Source organism: Diprion similis, chromosome 4, assembly GCF_021155765.1.
Source record: "Diprion similis isolate iyDipSimi1 chromosome 4, iyDipSimi1.1, whole genome shotgun sequence".
Taxonomy (NCBI): Eukaryota; Metazoa; Arthropoda; class Insecta; order Hymenoptera; family Diprionidae; genus Diprion; species Diprion similis.
The window spans coordinates 15,105,700-15,126,882 of NC_060108.1; the positions used below are offsets into that span (position 1 = coordinate 15,105,700).

At 42.0% G+C, this 21,183-nt stretch overlaps 1 protein-coding gene across 3 annotated transcripts in view; it reads left to right on the top strand.

The window, feature by feature from the left end:
• The window catches only part of LOC124405143 (venom dipeptidyl peptidase 4), a 183,263-nt gene that overhangs the window by 149,738 nt on the left and 12,342 nt on the right, over nt 1-21,183 (top strand). For all 3 annotated transcript variants that reach the window (XM_046879802.1, XM_046879804.1, XM_046879803.1), the window contains exons 5-9: nt 6,275-6,327; nt 10,148-10,347; nt 16,219-16,388; nt 18,279-18,512; nt 18,625-18,860. In XM_046879802.1, coding sequence (XP_046735758.1) covers nt 6,275-6,327; nt 10,148-10,347; nt 16,219-16,388; nt 18,279-18,512; nt 18,625-18,860 — 893 coding nt within the window. The remainder of the gene's footprint in view (nt 1-6,274; nt 6,328-10,147; nt 10,348-16,218; nt 16,389-18,278; nt 18,513-18,624; nt 18,861-21,183) is intronic.

The following is a 21,183-nucleotide window of genomic DNA, read 5'->3' on the forward strand; positions in this document are numbered from 1 at the left end:
AAACATATCTCTGTTGCTTTTTCGTGTCTGTTTTATTTTCCATTCTCAACTGAATAACCATTTCAGTTTTACCCAAAACCGCGCGCAAATTTTTTCTACCATGTAACGTAGGAGTAGAATTTATTACTCTACAGGAATTTGTATAGATATATTCAATGAATTGTTTGAAAGAATGCAATTTACTAAATTCTGCAAGAAAATAAATAACTAATATTTAATAATTGTTGCAGTGATTCTCATAGTTCCACCAATTGTACCTTATATCTCCAACTTTCTTCTATTCTTTGCAAACTGGATTTCATTCACCTCTCCCGTGTAATATCAAGTTTTCAATAAACAACTTTGGACCATGCTACACCACAGTTTTCTATACAGCTATACAGGGTAAATGAAAGTTGACATTCCACTGCTATGAACAAAGTTTTCATATCGCTTCGAGACTGCAGAATTTAATGAAAATCTGCTTAGCTTATGTATATACATATACATATACATGTCCATATCCACGCCCGTTTCTTCCTGAATATTTCTCCGGTTATCGCATTTGTATAATTTATACCTTTCGACGTATTTTAATTTCACTTAACGGCTCATCGCGAAAATGCGAATAGCTTCGGCAATCTTGGCGCGTAATATGGTATCGACGTGAATTTATAAGGAGAGAAAAAGAAACTAAGAAAGAAATTGCGGAGCATGACAGCTGTCGATATCACTTAACGACAAGGAAACAAAAAATATCTTTATCAAAAAGAGAAAAAAGGGACGGAACAAGGTAACTCAGTGGATACTCATTGGTAAATACTGTCACAATTTATCGGCCGTGTCTCGATCCGTTCTGTTTGCCCGTCCGGCCATTATTAGCCATAATACGGGTGCAGGCATAATGTGTAACACGTATGGCGTGACCTGCTCGATAACCCGAATGGACGTCGTTGGTTATGTGAGCCTTGGCTAAATGCCGTCGAATATATGTATGCAGGCCCATCTCGTTCCATTTTGACTCTTAGTGCATCTTCGATATTCCATAATAATCGGTATTTCGCATCCTCTCGAACATAAGCCTTCGACACGTCTCGTCCTCCTCCTCGTCCAGCTTCCTGCTGCGCCCTCGAAAACGCCCAAAGGGTTTCCGGTCCGCGTCCTAGGTGATTTATACAGTATCATAGACACGTGTGCACGCCCACCTTGTACGCGTGCCTGCTTGTGTTTCCTCCATCCTTGTGTGCGTTTGTTTGCATGCCGCCTCTGTCCCTCCTCTAACTCCTTCAGGCACAACGGCAAATTTCCGATAGTTATACCTAACAGACTGATACAAATCAAAACCGGGTTCGACAGAGCTATACTTGTAAGGTCCGGTCCGTTCCATTCCATTCCATTCCATTTCGATGGATTGTTCAGCTTCTCTGGTGCTGGCATTGTACTCGGTAAAAAGTTTGCTCACGTCAAAAGAAATTCAGTTTAACCAACCAAATTCTTCATTTAGTATATGTTTTGTTGTTAACTTGTGACTAGCGTCTAACGGGCAGTAATAATTCTATATCCGTCGAAAAACTTTGTCGTTTGAGTATCACTGTGATTTTATATAATCCATCGTTAGATATTCGGCTACATTTAAGCTTTACGTACATTTGTAAACGAACAATTGAATTGTCTTGGAGCTTTTATTTATCTCACGAGGAGAATGTCAGGCCTCTGGATCACAGATTCTCTGACGTGAGTAGGAGGAAGAAGAATGGGAAAAATCCTGCCGAAAATTCAACGAGTGTGCACTGATGGATGTGAAAAGCTCGGCGTACATGCGAGCGAGTGGTTTTTACGATCGATTTTCAATTTTGCATTGGTATATGCAAAACGCGCGAGTCGGGACATAGCATTCCATTAATTAAAGAAAAATCGACAAGCTCCGATATGCTTTCACGCGGATCCTCGAAAGCTCCTCATTTTTCAAAGCGCCGAGGAGTCGGGGGCTTCGTTCGGTCCCCTTAATGGAACCGGAGTACGTATAACGTGACTCCGCACGTTCGGGAGAGAAACGTTATTACGGATACGCAGGCACGTAGCCTCTGTCCAGTTGACCCGAACCTCGGCACGCTACACCACCTCGCATAAATCCGCTGACAGTACCGGAGAAATTATCGTCCCATTGTCCACCTTGGGACCCCGGGCTTTGCCACGAGGACGACTTACGTCCCGCTCCGTTGGCCGCACGTTCCTTCGGGGGTCAATGCCGCCCCACACACCCTGCAGAACGAATTCACTCCTCACTGCTGCTGATGCTGTTGCTGTATATTAGCCTTCGCTTATGGCATAAAAATGGAAGGTCGTGATAGAGATGGATAACGTGATAAAGAAGAACCTTGGCAAACAAACGGGGAATGAATATTTCATTTCGGACAGTTTGTTTATTGAGTATCGGTTCACTCAAATTTGACAAGTGGAAGGCAAATTGAGGGATATTTGATGTAGGTAAGTCATTCTCACTGTGTCAAAGTTGGAAAATAGTCTCATGAAGCATGAATGACAAAAGTAATAAGAAAAATAATCGCTAAGGGGCAACGCAACGCAGCCAACTTGCAAAATTTCAGCCCATCCGGGGAAAATGCGTTGTTATAAAACCCTCAAAAGTCTGAAAGCACTGCACGTTTAAGTACGGTCTTTCTCAAGTTTGGCAAATTTCCAATGGAAATACCTGGTATCCAAGAGAGCTATTGGTGTAAATCATGGGAGAACTGGCGGATGGCGTGAACGCTCAAGTACCACGAAACCGCGCGCAGACTCTTCGCGGTCTATTGCTTTTGGTTTATAGGTACCTATACGTCGATCGTTTTTCAACAGCAGAGAGGGATGATCACGAGGAGATCGAACGATTAGATCGTATCCCACAGATTGGACTGGTCTAAGTATAGGTATAGATACCAGCGCCTGTATATTTCGGCGTTGAAAAAGCGTAGTTTCTTCATTCAATTTCTGATCTCGGTCCGCCTCCCTTATCGAGCATCCCTATCAGAACTTTCCCGGACTCGGTACAAGCACGTCGCCCTTAAGGATATAGGACCTCCATAACTTCCCCGAACTTTCTGGGGTCAGTGATTACCGATATCTGTTTAAAAGTTGTAGTAAGTATTTTCTATATCCGACGTGTATTACATTCAATGTCTAAATCTGCAGATTCTTTCTCTGAACTTTCGTAGAATAATCCATAACTTTTTTGGTTTTAGTTTCATGGTGTGATCGAAGCTTTTGAAAATCTTTGTGTAAATTCGTTGCTCGATCCGAGTCTTCCTCAAAATATTCAGCGAGTAGAAAATTTGTAACAAGGTTAGCCGGGCTTGAATGCTTTTCGGTGAACGTTGAGATTAGTTTGAAATGTACTTAAATATTTGAATATAGCCAATCAGCATTTCACGACTTTCCGCGCGCAACTGCATCGCGAGAGTAAGCTATGAATATTTTTTACTTTTAAAGTAGTCGTAAAAGAGGAATTCACCTCGGGCTTCTCGTATTCCAGACGCATATATCATTCATTCGTCGATCCATCCGTCGATCCATTCGTTCATTCATGCATTCATTCATTCATTCATTCGTTCGTCCGTCCGTTCGTCTTTCATCGATTTTAGACTCGTCGAAAACCAATCTCTAAATTGACGCCAGTCAATACTGTCCAATAATGCGCAAGTACTCTGGCTTTGACCGTGTACAAATTTCTCGGTAAATAAGAGAGTGAAATTTGTCGTGAAAAATTGTTCGTTGCATAAAAAAGAAGAGGGAAAAAAAAATCTAACAGCCAATAACTAAGATGTTTCACAACTGCAGTGTGTTATACCAATCACGTTGTGCGAATCCTTCAGAAATTTTCACTTTGCAAGTAAATGCACAGAAGTTTCAGACAGTATGAATTCCCCCCTCCCTCCCCCCTGATTTTCCCGCCCCATCCCTCTTATTGTCCCCTTTATCTCAATGAACGGTGAAGCGGACAGAAAGAAGCCTGCCTACCTTATTCTGCCATCAGAAATGCCAATACAACGAAACCAATCACTCAGCTCTTCCTTCCGTATACAGCTGTAGGCGCGTACCCTTGACCTATCGCATAATATTTCATCACATCGGAGGAGGAGCACTTTCATTCGGCAACCCCCCCCCCCCCCTCCCCCCCCCCCCTCGAGATTAATTACCACGTGCCTTTAATTACACTCCAGGGACGCTTCGTTTTTCTAATTAATTTTACCCCGAGACCACTCTGTTTCACCAACGGTATCATTTATTAGCCACTTTGAACATTATTTCAAGACAATTGCTGGCGTCTTGCTTTTTTTTTTTTTTCTTTTTTTTTCTTTTATGCTTGGGTTTTTTTCTTCGCCAAAGTTTTTCCTTGGGTTTTTTTTTAATTTTTTTTTTTTCTTATTTTTCTTCTCCTCCTTCGTTCATTTAAATCATGAACATGGCGGGTATTAAACGGAGAGACGTTTCTCGTACGCCAGTTCATTATTATTTTCCTATTTCTGAATTTATACGAAATCACAGTTACGGTTTTGTATCTCCAAGCTGTGCGTTATCTATAGACCTGTTGTCGGAGTCTATGACATCAGTTTTGACACGTTAATTGACACTTGCTGTCGGCCGTTGAAACATGGTTGCGACATGAGCCTGGGAATCACCGATATTGCGTTATTTACACTAAACGATGAACCGCGATTTTACTTGGCTGCTATCGGTCGCCGCGTTAGGACATAAATTTGAATTCATCTGGATATGTAGAAGCATCGATACTGTCCATTATGCCCCATACCTATACCGAAATCGGCGGCGCAGCCAGACTCTATACTATATTATATAATGTATATATATATATATATATATATATATATATGCATTATATATATATATATACACACACTTGCAATGTATATACCTACCCTCGTTACATAGCAGGGTATAATAACGTGATTTATGACTCTCTGCGCAGAAAGAGTTGATGGAGGTAAAATAGCGTCACGAAATATCACCCTCGAGTCGAGAATATTATACATATACTATACATATATGACGTATAGATCGACGGTGATATTAAATTTGGCGTTTATAACTCCCCGGACAATCCTTACATCCACGATTTAGTTGAACCGCGTTTCCAGGTAGTCGCGAAAATGGACAAAAAACTTCTGTCTTTCGTTTCCATGGTGAGAAATAATATGAAAACTTGATTAAGCCTTAATTAGGCGCGTGGGGGCCGTAGAGACTCCAGGTCTTTAATTTTTTGCTCAGCTGCTAAAAAAAAATAAATAAAAAAAAAATTCGATACTGCCATTTTCAAATTCCAATAAAGCTATTGCCTGCGTTCGCGCGCTGTTTTTGTCATTCAGTTCGCAGCCATAAGTCATTAAACTTCGTTGGGGTCTCCACGGACCCCACGCGCTTAATGAAGGGTTAATATTGCGCGAATGTAAATTGAAAACTCTGTATATCCTCTCGAGAGCATTCATCAATTACGGACGAAGTACAATATTATAGATCAAATGTGCAGGTGATTAGAGTCGAAGGTTGAGATTGAATTTTGCCACAACGCTTGTACGGTAAGAATGAAAGAAAAACGACCAAATAACTCTGAAGTTTGAGAATATAAAAATTGTAAAATATATATAGTGGCCACAGCTCGTGGCCAAATCCTTTGCAGCAGGAATTTCGAAATTTCATTATAATGAATTCTGGCGTGACCTATAGTTTTATGAAATTTGACATCGACGTCGAACAATGGGAACAAGTATTTGCAATTAGAAGACGTAATTAATTTCAGGTTGCCACAAAGTTATTAACGTCGTCGTAGCCGTCGTCGTAGGTGGGTAAGGTGTATGGGTAGGTGGTGTAGGTTGCTCAGAATTCCGGGACCCTTATCGATCCCTCCCCCCCCCCCCCCCCCCCCCCATTCATTCACACGTGGATAAAGGTATTGTACAACCTCGGTGTGTACATTGCGTCGACAGATGCCCGATAATTACCAACGCTCGTCAGTTCTTTCAATTACCCTTTGCACCCTGGATTCGAGTCTGGATTGATGTGCGTCGCTTACGTCACGTCCTTCTAACACTCTCATGCGTGGAAATCAACCCACCCCTCTTCTTACCTTACGCCACATCTTCAGAAGCGTGCGAAAATTTTTCTGTATGTATATGGATCTCTTTTTCCGCCTTTAGGATAAGCACCCAAAATCATGAAAGTTTAATGCAAATTGGAATAGCTGTTTTGTATTGATTTAATCCATTTTTTTTTTTTTTTACAGTTGTACCGGCACACTTACCTGGCCCACTACACGATCATCAATCTGCAAACTCTGTGAGTATACTGATGATTTAGTTTTTCAGGGATGAGGGAGGGATGGGGGAATTGAGGGATGGAGGAACGTCACCGCGGTCTTGTCAAAAAATATATATATAGACATATATAACGATATTTCAGACTTATTTCATATTAAGATTTAGATTTGCATTTTAATCTCGGCAAGAGCCTGCGTACAAATTACAAACTGTGCGCGGGGAATTTAATCCGGTGAGTTTCATCCGTAGATTTATACGCCAACTTAGCATTTAAGTGAGCTTACCTCTCGCGGTGCGATTAAAGTCGTCCGCGAGTTGAGACCGCGAATTTAGCTTTCCTCGCATATTTGTCGCTCGTTAGAAAAATAATACTGCGCGGTGTGCACGGACAGGGGAATTTAGGTATGTACGACGGGTTTGGGAAAGTCGGGAAAGAAAGAGAGGGAGAGAGAGGAAAATGAGACGCCATGTCGGGCGATCGCAAAAACCCAGCGGTTCTCCGTCCTTCTCGTGCCGCATTTGCAGCTTCGCTTGGTTTTGCTTTTTAATTTTTTTTTTCTTTTTTTACATTATTTATTTCTAACTACTACTCTCCGCCTTTCCAATTTTCAAGTCTGCGGTATACTGCAGGTATACGCAGCTGTCTATGCGAAGAAAATTAGCTGAGTCGGGTGCAGGGTGAAAACTAAAATGAAGGAGATTTCGAAGGAAAATCGCTAGCCAAGATACTGATCGTATATATCAATTTGTTTTTTACTTTGAATGACGTTTCAATCTTTTGTTATTCGTCACATCTGAAGTCCGGAGAAGAAATGTATTGAATAATCAACGGATAAGATCTAGGTTTGTAAAAGACACGCCGATGTTCCGAAAAGCATAATTATTTCATTAAATCGAAAAACTTTTTATGCTTTTCTTTCCGTAGATTTTTTTCTCTTAATTTTCGATGAAAATAAATTCAACGAATTATTGAATTTCCAATCTTATTGAACTCCTCCGCGTATTTCTCCTTCGCCAATCCCACGGTCATATTTCTCTCCCAGGCATTCTTAGTCCTATAGGACAAGAACGGGACTCCGGATGCTTCCTGATCCATCATCGCAGGGTGCGGACGACGGTGATACGTTGATACATAATAGCGCGCACACCTCGAGCCATCTTTGGGATGTTGCGGGTGCTGAATCGTCGTTGTTGTTTGTTTCGAGAATGCCCCGTTCTTGGAATCCATTTATCTTTCGTTACGGTAAGAAATTGCGGGCTCGCTTTGTTACTTGTCTTCACAATGCTGAGTACTGTCAGGCGACAATATAGACGCCCCGCAACATTTTCGCGGACCTTCCGAAGACACCGCGTGTTTCGTTGCCAGAATCTCCCGTTACGTCTCAGTTCTTCGACCATTCGCTCGGACGGTAGAGCGATACCGAATATCTTATTATTTTTTTCATCAGATCCTCGTAATGCTTCCGAAGGGCACCGATTTCGTAATCGTGGAATGTAAATGAAGGTTAAAATCTGCGCTGTAAGGGTAGTAAAGTGGTATTTTATTCATTTTTATGTCTCTTCTTCTCGAGTGTACTCGTGCGACGAAATGAAAAAGGCGGGATGAGCTGAGAGTGTCAATTGACGGTGAAAAGAAGAGAGACCTGCTGCAGACGACGTGGAAATAATTTACATTGTACGTTTATTTTCATAAATTTCTTAACATCCCTCAGTCCGTCTCTTTCGGTACGGTTATTTATTTATTTATTTTATTATTATTATTACTATGATTTTTTTTTCATTGCTCTTTCTTTTTCGTTGCTTCTCTCGCATCCATTCATTTTTCGCATCGCTGGACGTAACAGACCGTGAGGAAGTGCCGTGCAGACTTGAAGAAATTATTAAGATTTCGTTGATTCGCGAAACCGTGAAGTAAAGCTCCGCCTTTCGGTTGCTCACTACTTTTCTCTGATGTTTCGTCGACCGGCTAAAGCGCACGTGTTTTCATTTTTATTTTCCTCTTTTTTTGATCTTTTTTTTCTTTTTTGCCTTACTCTGTACGTTTTTTTTAACTCTGCTCCTAAGAAATCGTAGGAAAGAAAACATCAAAGCAGCATCCTCTTTGTACACCGGGATTTCCGCTGGTAGGTACCGAGCGTAGAATGTCTTTGGCTCTCGGTGCTAAGACCTTTTTCAGATCCTTTCGTCCGCTTCGTCGGTATATTTCACTCAGCTCGCGACGACGAGAAGGTGACGCTACTTCACATCGGAGGTTGAGGGAGAAGGTCAGGGAAAAGAAAAAGAAAGCAATGAAGCAAGAAAAAAAAAGTTAAATAAAGAAGGAAAATTCGGTCAATACTTTCGAAAATGAACAGTGTATAAGAGTAACAAAAAAAAAAGTAACAAAAAAAAAGGAGGGAATTGAATTTTCGGGAATTTCAAAGGATCGACGGGAAGCTGGAAGAGTAAAGTGAAAAAGAAGAAAAAAAAAAAAAAGAAATAGCAAACAGAACGAGGGAAGGACGTAGCTCGAAACGTCCTTTAGAAACGTGTCATCCTTCGGGATTCGGAGGCTTAGGGTATCTCGGTAAATGTTCCAATGCGCGTGGCGAAAGGACGCGGACCTTATAGGCGCGTAGGTGGGCCAACCGCCTAGAGATATGAAACTTTTTTACAGCTTTCCTTTTGAATTTTGCGGTATATCTTTTATGAATTGTTATAAAACCCCGCGGGTCCGCTGACAGGGGATGACTGGCAGCGCGTAGCTACTTATACACCGAGACACCGTGTGCGTGTAGTGTTCTCAGGTTCGATATTGCCGTTTTTACGCGAGCAAAGAACTCGGCCGACTTACTCGCGTCGAAGCCAGAAGACGATACCCTATCCCGTTCCAACGAATTTAACGAATATACCCCTGGAGATGATGCGAGAGCTGCGGCTGTAAATCCCACGAACGAAATATGCCAGGTACCCTATAAAAGTGACCAAATGCGCTCGAGCACCTCTCGAAAATTGAAAATCCCGTCGAAACTTCTGCATAATAAATAAAGCTCCGCGTCTTGCTTCGGATACCCTGTTTACAATATACTCGCAAATCTCTTGTGAGGTTAAAGTTGGTAACGTTAACGGATGATGGAACGTTGAGACAAAAAATATTTTATCGGAAATACGTGTTTGGATACAGATTTAAAATTACCAAGTATCGGTATGTAGTGGTCATGTTGGTTAACTGAACCTCGGTCGATAAGCTATAAGAGTTCTGGACACAGATTCCGTTACCGACACTTATCCTTAGCCAAAACACAAACCTCTTCAACTGGAATTCTCATAGATTATCTACTAATTTCACTTGCCGAATAACGAATTCTGATTGAAATTCATCGTCAGAATAATCTTACCGACTTTAACCTAGTCCGCATTGTCTTCCGCGCCTTTACTTTCTCTCTCTCTCTCTCTTTCTCTCTCTCGTCAAGTTCAGCCGATACGCCTGTAGAAGAGAAGAAATCTTCATCAAGCTACGTGGAAGCTTACCCTCCATATTTGAGAGCCAAGAAACTCGATTTAATGGCATTCAAGGATTTAAACAAAAAACACTTAGCCGATGATTAATAATTAGTTACTCAAAATCACAACTAACAGTCAGTCGGTTCTGTTGGCGTGATTGCTATGCTTATACCATATTAGGTATCACGTGCATATGACGAACTTTTATTCCAAAAAATCACACAATCTAAACAGTGTCTGCTCACTTATTGAATAACTAGTTCAAAAAATTTTCAAAGGCGGAACTATACTATTCCTAGTGAAATCCTTCTCCTCGCAGACTTAGTCAATCGCTCTTTTCTTCAATCTGTTCGCAGCGAGCAGACGAGTCTCACACGAAACAACGTGAGCATTCTTCAACTAGCGACTTGGGGACCACAGGGCAACAGCTTGGTCTACGTACTGCAGAACAACATCTACTACCGGCCACAGGCGGAAATAGAAACCGATTACGAGCTGACAACCGATGGAATCTTCGGGACGATATACAACGGAGTACCCGACTGGGTCTACGAGGGTGAGTCTCCATATCGGACCAATTTCCTTCTCAGTTTTAGCCTCTTGCGAAAATCCACCCAAATACCGAGCGCAGTGAAATTAATATTCCTACGAATGGCCGCCCGCGCCTCGGCAGGCCGGTCAATCTAGTTTTACGCCCTTCCTCGAGATGATATGGCCGAAGTTTCAGCTCAGGTTTACTGTCAGGATTAAATATTACGAATTCATGAAATTATATCAGCTCACTCGAGGAGCGCGCATTTCTGCGGGACGGATGCAAGACTCAGTTCTTCGCGATCGGAAGAACTTCTTGGGCAAAAGACGAATTGTAAAAAAAAAAAGGTGAGGAAAAACTCTCCGCGTCTTCTCCATCTTACTTCATTGCTGCACTGAAGTGGATTCAACTCCGTTTCAACCCGTCTGCAGCGGGGTAGGACGGTTAATTAGATCTGTATCGATCAATTAAAGAAACATCGTAAGGCCAGATTGTCTGTTTTAAAAATAGACACCGTGCTGTTGTAGGCTAGCATCGCATTCTTTAGACAAAAGGAAGATGGACCTCGTTCTTTTACTTTTATCAAGATGGAGAGTAGATATGTATATCAGACCTCTGGATCACGGATTCTCCTGAAACTTCGAGAGTTGTTTCTTAAGTTTTACGTCTATGCAAATAATTCAGTCTCCTTAGTACGGAGTGAGTGAAAATCCTATTAATTTACATATAGTTATGAAAAAGGACGGAAGTTAAGAATAAAAAGAAGAGTCTAATGTAAAGAGAAAATTGATCGATTTATTATGGACGGGTTTTTCTGCTTCGGTTGTAGCTCAGCACTTTGTATGATAGGGGGAATGATTTAGGTGCAAGCTGGATTCTTTATCGCGATTTATTTCGACGACGGCAGGAGAAGAGAACGACGCTAGTTTTCTCCTAGTTTCAATTAATACGATGAATCGGAGTCGCGTCACAGGTGTTCCAGCATCGTAAATTACGTCCTCCTTGTTCTCGTGGCAATCCCTCTTTTTCCTCTCCCTTATTCTCGGCTGTATAGTGCAAATGGAGTGCTGCGAGAAGGGCAGATTTCACAACGCGATGACTGAAGGCCGCCTTTCTTTTTGTCATCTTTTCATTAAAATTTTACTGTACCTTTTTACTAGGATTATTCATTTTATGCTACGTAAACTCTAAATTCATATCGCTCGCAAAGCCCTAAAAGCAAAAAATAATCGAGTAGTTGCTATCCTGCCGTAAAACAGACCGATTCGATTGAAAGAAATATTTAAATACGTGAACAGGAGATATAAAGAAATATTTAAGAAACGTAATCCTAGCAACAACTCGTTCAATTTTCACCGTATTTCAATTTTCCATTATTTTCTACTACACTGTTAACAATCTCTAGTAAATTCCGTGTAAAATTATATACTTTCCGTTTCAAAACTGCCATTTTCCCTGATTCAATTTGAATCCATACACATTCATGCAGAGTTTGTACCAAAGCTGTTCAAAAAGCTGAAATTTCCAGCAACTATACCTAGATATAGAATGAAAATTTTCTCAGTGCAAAGTGTGTTATGCATTCGGCTACGTCTAGTAATTGCAGCGTGCTAAAAGCGTTAAATTGCGCAGCTACGATGCCTGGGGGAGTCCGGAGCTTTCGCATTTCCAATAGATTCGCTGCAGCGTCTTTTGTTCCGTAGGTACGTACCTACGTACCTTGCTCACGTATGCGGTACAATGCTCGTAGCTTTTGCCTTGTAACTCTCGTGCATACTGCATCGCGATTTTGCACGCACAAATTTTCCTCTTTCTTCTTTTCCCCCCTTTGTCCAAAACGCTAGACGTTGATATACGTTTTATTTTATTTCTGTAGCGCTAAAAAAAATCTTGTCGTTATTATAATCTTTTGTGAAAGAAAAAAAAAAAAAACGTGCGAAGAAATAAAAATCCGTCGACATATTCTCTTGAAATTAAAGATCGGGAGAAGAAATGGTAACTAGAATAATTCTGACAATATGACAATGCCAAACTTATATTAACGTTGAAAATTCCACTTAACATTTAAAATTATCCTTACTACGGCACGCGAATATTCATATTTAAACAAATCTTAGAAGTAAAATATTAAATTTCGTTTTGCCTATAAGATACAATGAAGGCAGAAATTTCTTCTCGTGATCCGGAGAAAAAACGTCGTCGCTACGTATCTTTTGCAACGAATCTACGCGTCAGAGAGAAAAATCTTGTACATACTTCTCGCGTTTCTAGTTATCTCATACCGGGAAACGGCGATCTGTCCGAGTTGAGCATACAAACGTGTAATACAGGCGATATCTTCCAACAGAGGAGGTCCATTACCTACCTTTGATTCTTGTACAGCAGGATTGTGGATTTAATCCGAGAAACGATCTTTGGTCTGCGGGAGTAAGAGGTGGAGGAAGGAGTCCACCGGGGGATGTTCTTATTTCTCGCTTTATCGGAAAGTGTGACGTTAATAGAGCCGACAGGATTTAAAAGAATCCTCTGGGCAAATCCGCACCGCTAATGGAACTCCCAGGACTCTGTCGCTCTCCTTTTCCCTCAGGGATTTCGAACCCCTATCCGGCATACACAACCTACGGAGTTCGGAGCGGTAGAACATCGCTTCTCCGCGTTTTCCACCGTCAATAAACCACTCGAATTACCACGCCACCCTGCGCCTACATCGAATCTTCTCTAGACCCATGTTTCTACACTCGGAATAAACACACATTTACGTTGCGTATCGTTCTCGTCTGAAACTATGTACCTGCGTCAGACGGTGTGACACGCGGTGTTGACTGGAATTTGTCGTTTCATCAGTTTCTTATTTTTCGTAAAATTGAACTTTAACTCTTTTTCACTTTTTCACGCTCTCGCGTTTATTTCTCATATTTGGATTTCTATCCACACACATTTTTCAATACGATTTTCCAACGTCCAAATTATGTACGAAAACTCTGAAACCTATGTGTGTATTTTTTTTCTCTCTACAAAAATTGGAACAAATTGTTTATCAGAATTTCGAAATAAAATCATTGGCATCATTCTGAAGACCAAACACAGCGCGATTCGAATATACAAAAACCGTAGATTAATAACAATCAGGTCTAAAGAATTAATAGTGAAGTAATTAAGCATGCTTGAAGCGCTGAATCTTATGCGATTGATTAGTCGAGCGGAAATACATTTCTCTTGTTTTATTTCTTCGATGCAAGTTGCAGAAACTTGTTGGAAATAGAGATTGATTGTCCCTCGCTCAATTAACTCTAGATAATACATATTTAAAATCGGTTCTTTTACAATTTAATTGAATAAAATTTTCGTACACTTGCAGCTAATTAAATATAACAGGTACAGGTCAAAAAATAGCGATTGACTGTAATATCCAAGTATTTTTTGCAATTCGGAAATTCCTTCAATGATTCGAAATTCATTCAATTATTTCACGTAATTTCTTCCATCTCTCAAAATCAGATTGTAATCTACTTTTCATTCCAAAGAGCACAGCTTAGGTCAGTTAGGACACCACTTGTGAAATTCAATCAACGCTCTTCCCTCTCTATTTTCTCTCCCGTTTTCTCCCCGGATCCTCAAACTCCGGCTTGCTTCCACGTACGCGAACAATGAAGATTTACTCAGTGCGAATTCACCCGCCTCACGTTCCACTGGCCATTTTCCAAATGCTCTTAGTCCTATCGCGTCGTAACGATCACTCGATAATTCGGGGACGCGCGTTTGTTTTACGTACGGCAGCTGGTATCAACGGTGAATTAAAAATGGAATATCCCTTGATACCGCGCTCTCGTTACACTCTAATAGGTATTATATCGCCCTATAACTGATAACAGGCACGAAGTAGATATACGTATAACTATGCAGCTGGAGTAGCTTAATGAATTCCTATGCTCGAAGCACGGCGAGGGGCTGATCCTAACTACCGATGAGAAATGGGGGGGATGGGCGAGGAGAGGGTTGCTGCGTTCGCGTGGTTGATTAGGGCGCAGCTTTGTGCTCCTCAATCTGGGCTATTCTCGAGCGAGCCTGGAAGATCCTATACAGAGTATAGAGTATCCTTCGCGTCAGCTGGTAACGTTCAACCTGAGACCTGACAGGCGGCCGGCCACGAGCCAACCGCTGCTCCTCTTTATACCTACAGGGTGTTCTATTTAGACGTGAATACGACCAACGATTTCCCCGCTTCATTTACGGACTCGAAACTTTCGAATTACCTTCACTTCGAGAGAACAGTCGGGGTGGAGTTTGCCGGCCTCGGGAAACTCGACGTCTGTTTCATCGATCGCGAAATCGAATTCTCTTCGAATCGTACGTGGGTTGTTTATTCGGAACACCCGTTGGACACGATCGAGCTGCAGACCGAACTACGCGTATACAGCTTATACCTCTGCCGGCCGAATTAGCGAAGGTTGACGGTTGTCAGCCGGTGTGACGTCTCGACGTAACGGATGCCGTGTTTCGAGGATACTGCACGCCAAACCCCAACTCGGAATACACAGGGACGCCTGATTATATCAGCCCTCCAGCATCTCGCAACACGGACAGAATCTGATCTCTTCCGTCGGCTGCGCAATGACGGCTAATTGTACCGATCGAGATTCTTCCCCGTGTGCGGGGATGAGAGATATTAATCAGATTATTCACCTCTTCAAAATCGAAGTTACCATCGGCATTTTCAAGATGACGAAGTGATGCTAGAGCGAAATAGGCAGTGAGATGTAGCGATAATCGGACCTCCGTATGCCTGGGGGACATCGTAAAAGGTTTTTCTTTCGCAAGTGTCCGAAGGGAAGTAAGAAGTGCGTCGTGATACGGTATCAGCTGCGTCTCGATCACGCCGTAAATCGGTTGGGTATATCTATCGATATACGTTCTGTGTAAGGTACGTTCGGATAAAGAAGGAAGGAAGTAAGTGTATACATATACCTAGCATTGTATGAGGGAGTAACGCCGGGAAAGCTCGATATATATTCGGAGGCGAGAGTTTCCGAGAGTTGTTTGTCGCGGGAGATTTCCTCTGAGATATTTATACTGCATCACGCGTGTGGAAGGTGGATGAAGAGTAGGATGGTGTATACGGTACGCCGTTATACCGGATAAAATGGGGGAAAGAGACGATCGTATCGGTCGGTCCCCATCACCTGTGGCAAAATACCTTATTTACTGTGAATTACTCTGCACTATATTGTATGTGCGTATTTGTTTGAACGATACCGGAGGGGAATAACGCTCCACAAATGTATGGATGTATGAGATATTCGCAAACAATGGCACGGAGAACGAGCGAACGAACTCCCTCTGCATGCGGCCTTTTATAAGTGAACATTCATATTGTATAAGGGGGTTTACCTATATTCGTTGAAAGTCTGTTTTATTTTTACTGGAAACTGAGTAGCAACATTTTGCTTGTACGCTGATATAACTATCGTAGCTTTTAAACTTCTTGACTTTTATTTTCATCGATAGACAAAACCGACGGAAACCGTTATGGGCAAGCCGCATTTTTCTTTCTTCCATTTTCATCGTACTTTTAATTTTACTTCACGAATACCGATGTTCACAAACGTATGGATCGATATTAAACGAAACCTCGTTATAAAGTTCAGAAGCAAACGTATAACCGGTGCCCGTAATACATCGACATCTAGTTAAATGCGAATGGAAATGGACGTAAAATGCTCATGAGCAGAAGAAAAAGGGGAAATTCTTAAGAACCCAATTAGTCGGTATTTCATCCTTTGCAACGAACATTCAGACCGTCTGAGAGGATAAACGTTTGGTGGTATCTTTTCGTCGTTAGTTTGTACCGCGCACAAGACGTCTAATCGAATATCCGAATGTAATCTTCTGTTTCAGAGGAAGTCTTCAGCTCTAACAAGGCTCTGTGGTTCTCCCCGAATGGTTCGGGGCTGGTATTCGGGCACTTCGACGACACGAGTACTCCGGTTATGCACATACCGTATTACGGGTACCCTGGGAGTCTTTCGTCGCAGTACACCTCCTCGATCCCGATCCACTATCCAAAGGTGAGTGAAAGTGAGAGGCTGGTGAACTAATAACGCCTCCTCCGCCTCTGCAGTTTTCCCTTAGTTACGGTTAATTAGACAAGTTCATCGAGCCGATCAGGCTTGTTCCGAAGGGCGAGGTGAAGGTGCGTGCAAGAGATTGCGGATCGTCGACCACAACACCCGAGGATAAGGGTCGGTCCCTTGGACGGGGTACTCTTAGAATATAGACACCAGCCGCTCCACGTTGAGGAAAAAGGAAAATAACGAAGCGAGGGAAAACATCCTGCGGGATCAGGAATTGAAAAAGTCAAGATCCGCCGCGCTCTGCGTCATCTCGGACTTCCGGTGCACGCGGTGCCTGCGATTTTCAACGAGTCTTGTGCAGCAGGTTCACCCCTCTGATCGAGGAGGAGGATCTACATATTTATGAGAGCCGATATGGTGCGGCTGCAGCGTCGCGTCAGCAGTTCGCCCTGGCTTTGTTCCCTGCGCCGGTGAACAACCCGTTTTGATCAAGATCTCAGAGTCGAGAAGAAGACATGTGCATTATATGCGAATCGCGATGAGGACGGAAGGCTGTAGCCCCATTTTCGTTTTCCTTTTCACTTTTATTTATTTTTCTCACTCCTTTTTTCCACTATTCTCCTTTGTACGCTTATGCAGTGTCGACTTTTTTTACCTATCCCTACAGCCTTTTCCGTTTGCAGGAAATCGAAGGGTGGGGAGAATTTCTTATACGGCTCGTAGCTGTGGGTTTCTCTTTTTTCCTTTCTCTTTTCTTTTTCTTTTCTTCATATTCTCAACGATTCGGAGTATACCGAATCGTCGACTTGAAACGTCGCTTTTTCACCTTCTTTGTAAGGGATAGGGCTGAGAATTCGAAATGATTTAACCACCCCTTCCACGGAGATAAGCCGGCACGGCTAGTGTCTTCTCTATGATATAAAAATACGCACCTCGAGCTCGTGGCCAGAATACTTCTGCCTTATAAATTTATACGACACGTAGATATAATTTTTCCTCCGCACACGCGTTGTTTTCTCAAGAGAGTTTTTATTTCGTTTTCTCGTCTCGCTGGCGCAGCAATCTAATCGATTATTTAATCATTGTTGAATTTTTTTTTGGCACCCCGAGGTGACAGGACTTCAAAGCCGAGTTTATATTGTATTACAGTTTCTGATTTGCTGGAAATCAGTTCCGCACGAGGGCGAAACCCGAATTTCATTCCACGCGTGTCTACATCCTTTAGCTCAAATAACCTGATATTATGCATGGATATGCATAGCGTTAGGCCCAAAACTGATTGTTCTAGGATTTCAAAGTCCAATAGCAAATTAGCGCCCATGTATGCGTGTCGTTTGTGTGTGCGGGCACCCGTGTCTTAAACGTAAATTTCCCAAGCGACATCGAGCCATTCGGTGAATTTACTCTGGCAGAGGCTTTGAAACTGGATAGGTATCTGCTTGCAGGCAAATTACCACGTGGATGAACAATCCCAATTACGTGTACAAATGATCAGATGACTCCGAGCTCAACCTTCATGTCTGTATAATAACATACGACCCTCGAGTGAATTAAAAGGGTCAAAGGAAGAGGCTGAGAGACAAGAAGAAAAAGAATAATAAAGTGGACAAAAATACGTAAATTAAAACCCTGCGCCGGTAGTTTATTTTTTTCCGTGTCTCTTCAGAAGATTCCGAATAAAATTACTGCATATTTATGTATATATATATAGCTTAAAAAAATTTATTTTAAACAATTGAAAACATGTTTTCTCTCCAAATCTATGTACCTATATTCCTTGCTCAAATTCATTTTTCGCCTGGATAAAATATTCAAACGTACGTTCGCCCAGTCGACACGTATTCGATTAAAAGGGTGAAAGCATTGATAATATTTTTTTTCCAGAGCGGGACCACGAATCCGACCGTAAAACTGTTCTATGTCGATCTGGAACTCGCTGCGGCCGGAAACGTAACGCTGGTGGAAATATCACATCCATCTCAGCTGGACAGTGACGAGCGAATTTTAGCCGCTGTCGCTTTCCCGACCAATAATCTGATTTCTGCTACCTGGATGAACCGTGTGCAGAACCTCGCCTACGTACAGCTTTGCGAGCCATCGACGAACACCTGCACCACGGTAAGTGATTTCTGAACGCGAAATAGCTTGCGAAAAGAAAAAGGAACGAGGCGCAAAACTATGGATTAATCGTTTCCGTAACTTTCTTATTTTCACTTTATTTTTCTTCCAGGGTTTGTCGCACGCGGAAACCGCCGGCTGGGTCGAACAATTCGAACCACCGATATTCAGCAGCGACGGAACCGCTTTTCTCCTGATCCTTCCCCAGGATCAGGGTGAGTCCGGAGCATGGCGGCATCTCACGATGATAACAAACGCTACTTCCGGTTCACCGGTTACCACGGCCCTCACTTCCGGCACCCACGTCGTCACCGAGATACTTTCCTGGGACGAAGACAGCGCGTTGGTGTAAGTACAAATGAATCAGCCACACATATTCCCTTCTTCTGTAAAAAACATTTCAACTTTTCTCATCTTTCAATCAATGCTTAGGGGGCCATTCATTAATTGCGTAAGGGTCCCAACGGGGAGGGAGGTTTACAAAATCCATACATGAATTTATCGCTGGGAAGGGGGGGGGGGGGGGGGGGGCATGTTCATAATAGACATTTTCCATTGAGACAAAATGTCCGTACAGCAATGTCTCAGGAAACAAAAGTTGCAGAGAAAATTAAAGGGCTGTTTCAAAAACTTAATTAATGAATGACCCCTAGGTACATGTTTCTAAGTGATGTACACAGAACACGTTCGTCTTGAAGTCTTCCAACTCCGGTTAGTCGGGCCTTAAGGGCAAGGAGCGTGTAGACCCTTTTTGATCTACAAAGTCACGAATAGTTTCTATAACTTGAACCTCTCGTCAATCTAGCCCTTCGCTCGTTTATACATACGTATACATACGCATACATGTATACATACATGCAGACGTAATTAGATTGCAGTTTGAGAGTATCAGCAGTTTAACTACTAATGCGTTGCGTAAACTTCAGCTTAATTGCATTCGAGGTGTGGCTCGGTAACAGAACCGAGAGTCAGCAAATTGTCCTCCTCGTTCAGCCCCGCCCGGCGCCAATATCCGGCTTCTTAGACCTCATCCTGTAATCCACCTTCGAATACCGTCCACGCCTTTTATCCAGATGAAACCGCAGCTGTGATATTCTATTTCGTCTTTTGTTTATCCACTTTTTTTTTTTTTTTTCGGTTTCTTTAACGCAATCTCGATTCAAGTCTAAATGGTTTTACGTCCCGTAACACGTTTCACGGTTTGAAAGGGGTTTGCGACCGAAATCCAGGCGCAGAATTTTAGACCATTAACGAGTCCTATACATATATACAAATGTATTTTGTAGCTGCGGTTCGTAGGAAGTGTACAAATCTGTTAGAGTCGCGTGTAATCCGTGGATTTAGTACGGTTTTCGTGTTTTATATGTACATACATACATACATAATACATATACCATTTATATCTGTATGTGAACGCACATGCTCTTAGTAGACAAATTCCTCAACGACTTCTGTGTTTAATTTATTTATTCAAAATCGTCTGCACTTTCTATGCAGACAGTGAAACGAATTTGTGGTTGATACAATTTGTAACGTGCGTGAGGTAACAGGAATGTTGCGAAAACTGATGATTATAGGATGCAAATGCCCATTTTACTCGCGAAGTGATGGGGAGTTAATGTCTGCTGCTCAAACATCGAAATTCACGTTTACCGTAAGTCATTCATGGACAGTACATGGGTACATTTATCAGCTAAATCCGATTTGATTTCGCAATGCATCGTTTTTTTTCGGAAGACGTGCAATTTCTATACCTGAATATGGGAGTCTGCAAAAAAAATATTCAATACAAAAAATATCATTTATTTATTAAACCTTGTGGACAACTGAAATAAACGCGTCTCTTTATTTTACCTGTAACTCAGTTGAAAATGAAAGGTAAGAAAGTCCTCGTTCTTGAGTGGAAACGGCGAGTCTTCTGAAGAGAACAATGCTTTATGAAGTCAAATTAGACTGACTATGTACTTTTAATCTGACAACACCAAACTAATTTTGCTGAAAAATTGACTTACGTATTGACCTATGAATTATACATTAACAAAAACGTGGTTATTAGTGCTCAAATACGTACTTCTGAAAACCGCTGACATAGGTACAATCAGTTTTTGCGACATACTATGATCCCCTTGAGTTGACCTCATGTGACACTGAACACTAAAGTGAAATGAACGTTACTCTGAACACTTAGATGGAACTTGCAAAGAAGCAAAATCGTTCTCCTTATTTTCGGCATAAAGTTATTACAGAAGGTATGCATACCTACTGTTCCTTGGAGGATTGAAACTATGCATAAAGTACAGCGAGGCAGCTGGCTATTTCCAGTCTATTATAACACCTCCCGCGCCGGCGAAGACGACGTTGATAAACTTTCGTTGTCGTGAAGTAGCAAAGTTTTCTTCACCCCTTTACTCACTTGATACAGACTCACGTAAGCGATTCGCGGCAATGGGGATGAGCAAGGAAGTTGAGGAAAATTGCTGAAAAATGAGCCCTCGTGGTTGTATTACGAAGTGCGGATATTCGCCTCGGCGAAGAGCTTGCAAATACCTGCACGGGTTCGCATATATATCCAGGCTCGTCGTAATTCAATACATCTCAGGATTCAGGAGGATAATAGCCGCTACGCTCCATCAACGCGCGGTTGGTCCTCGGATATCGTGAACAGGGATGA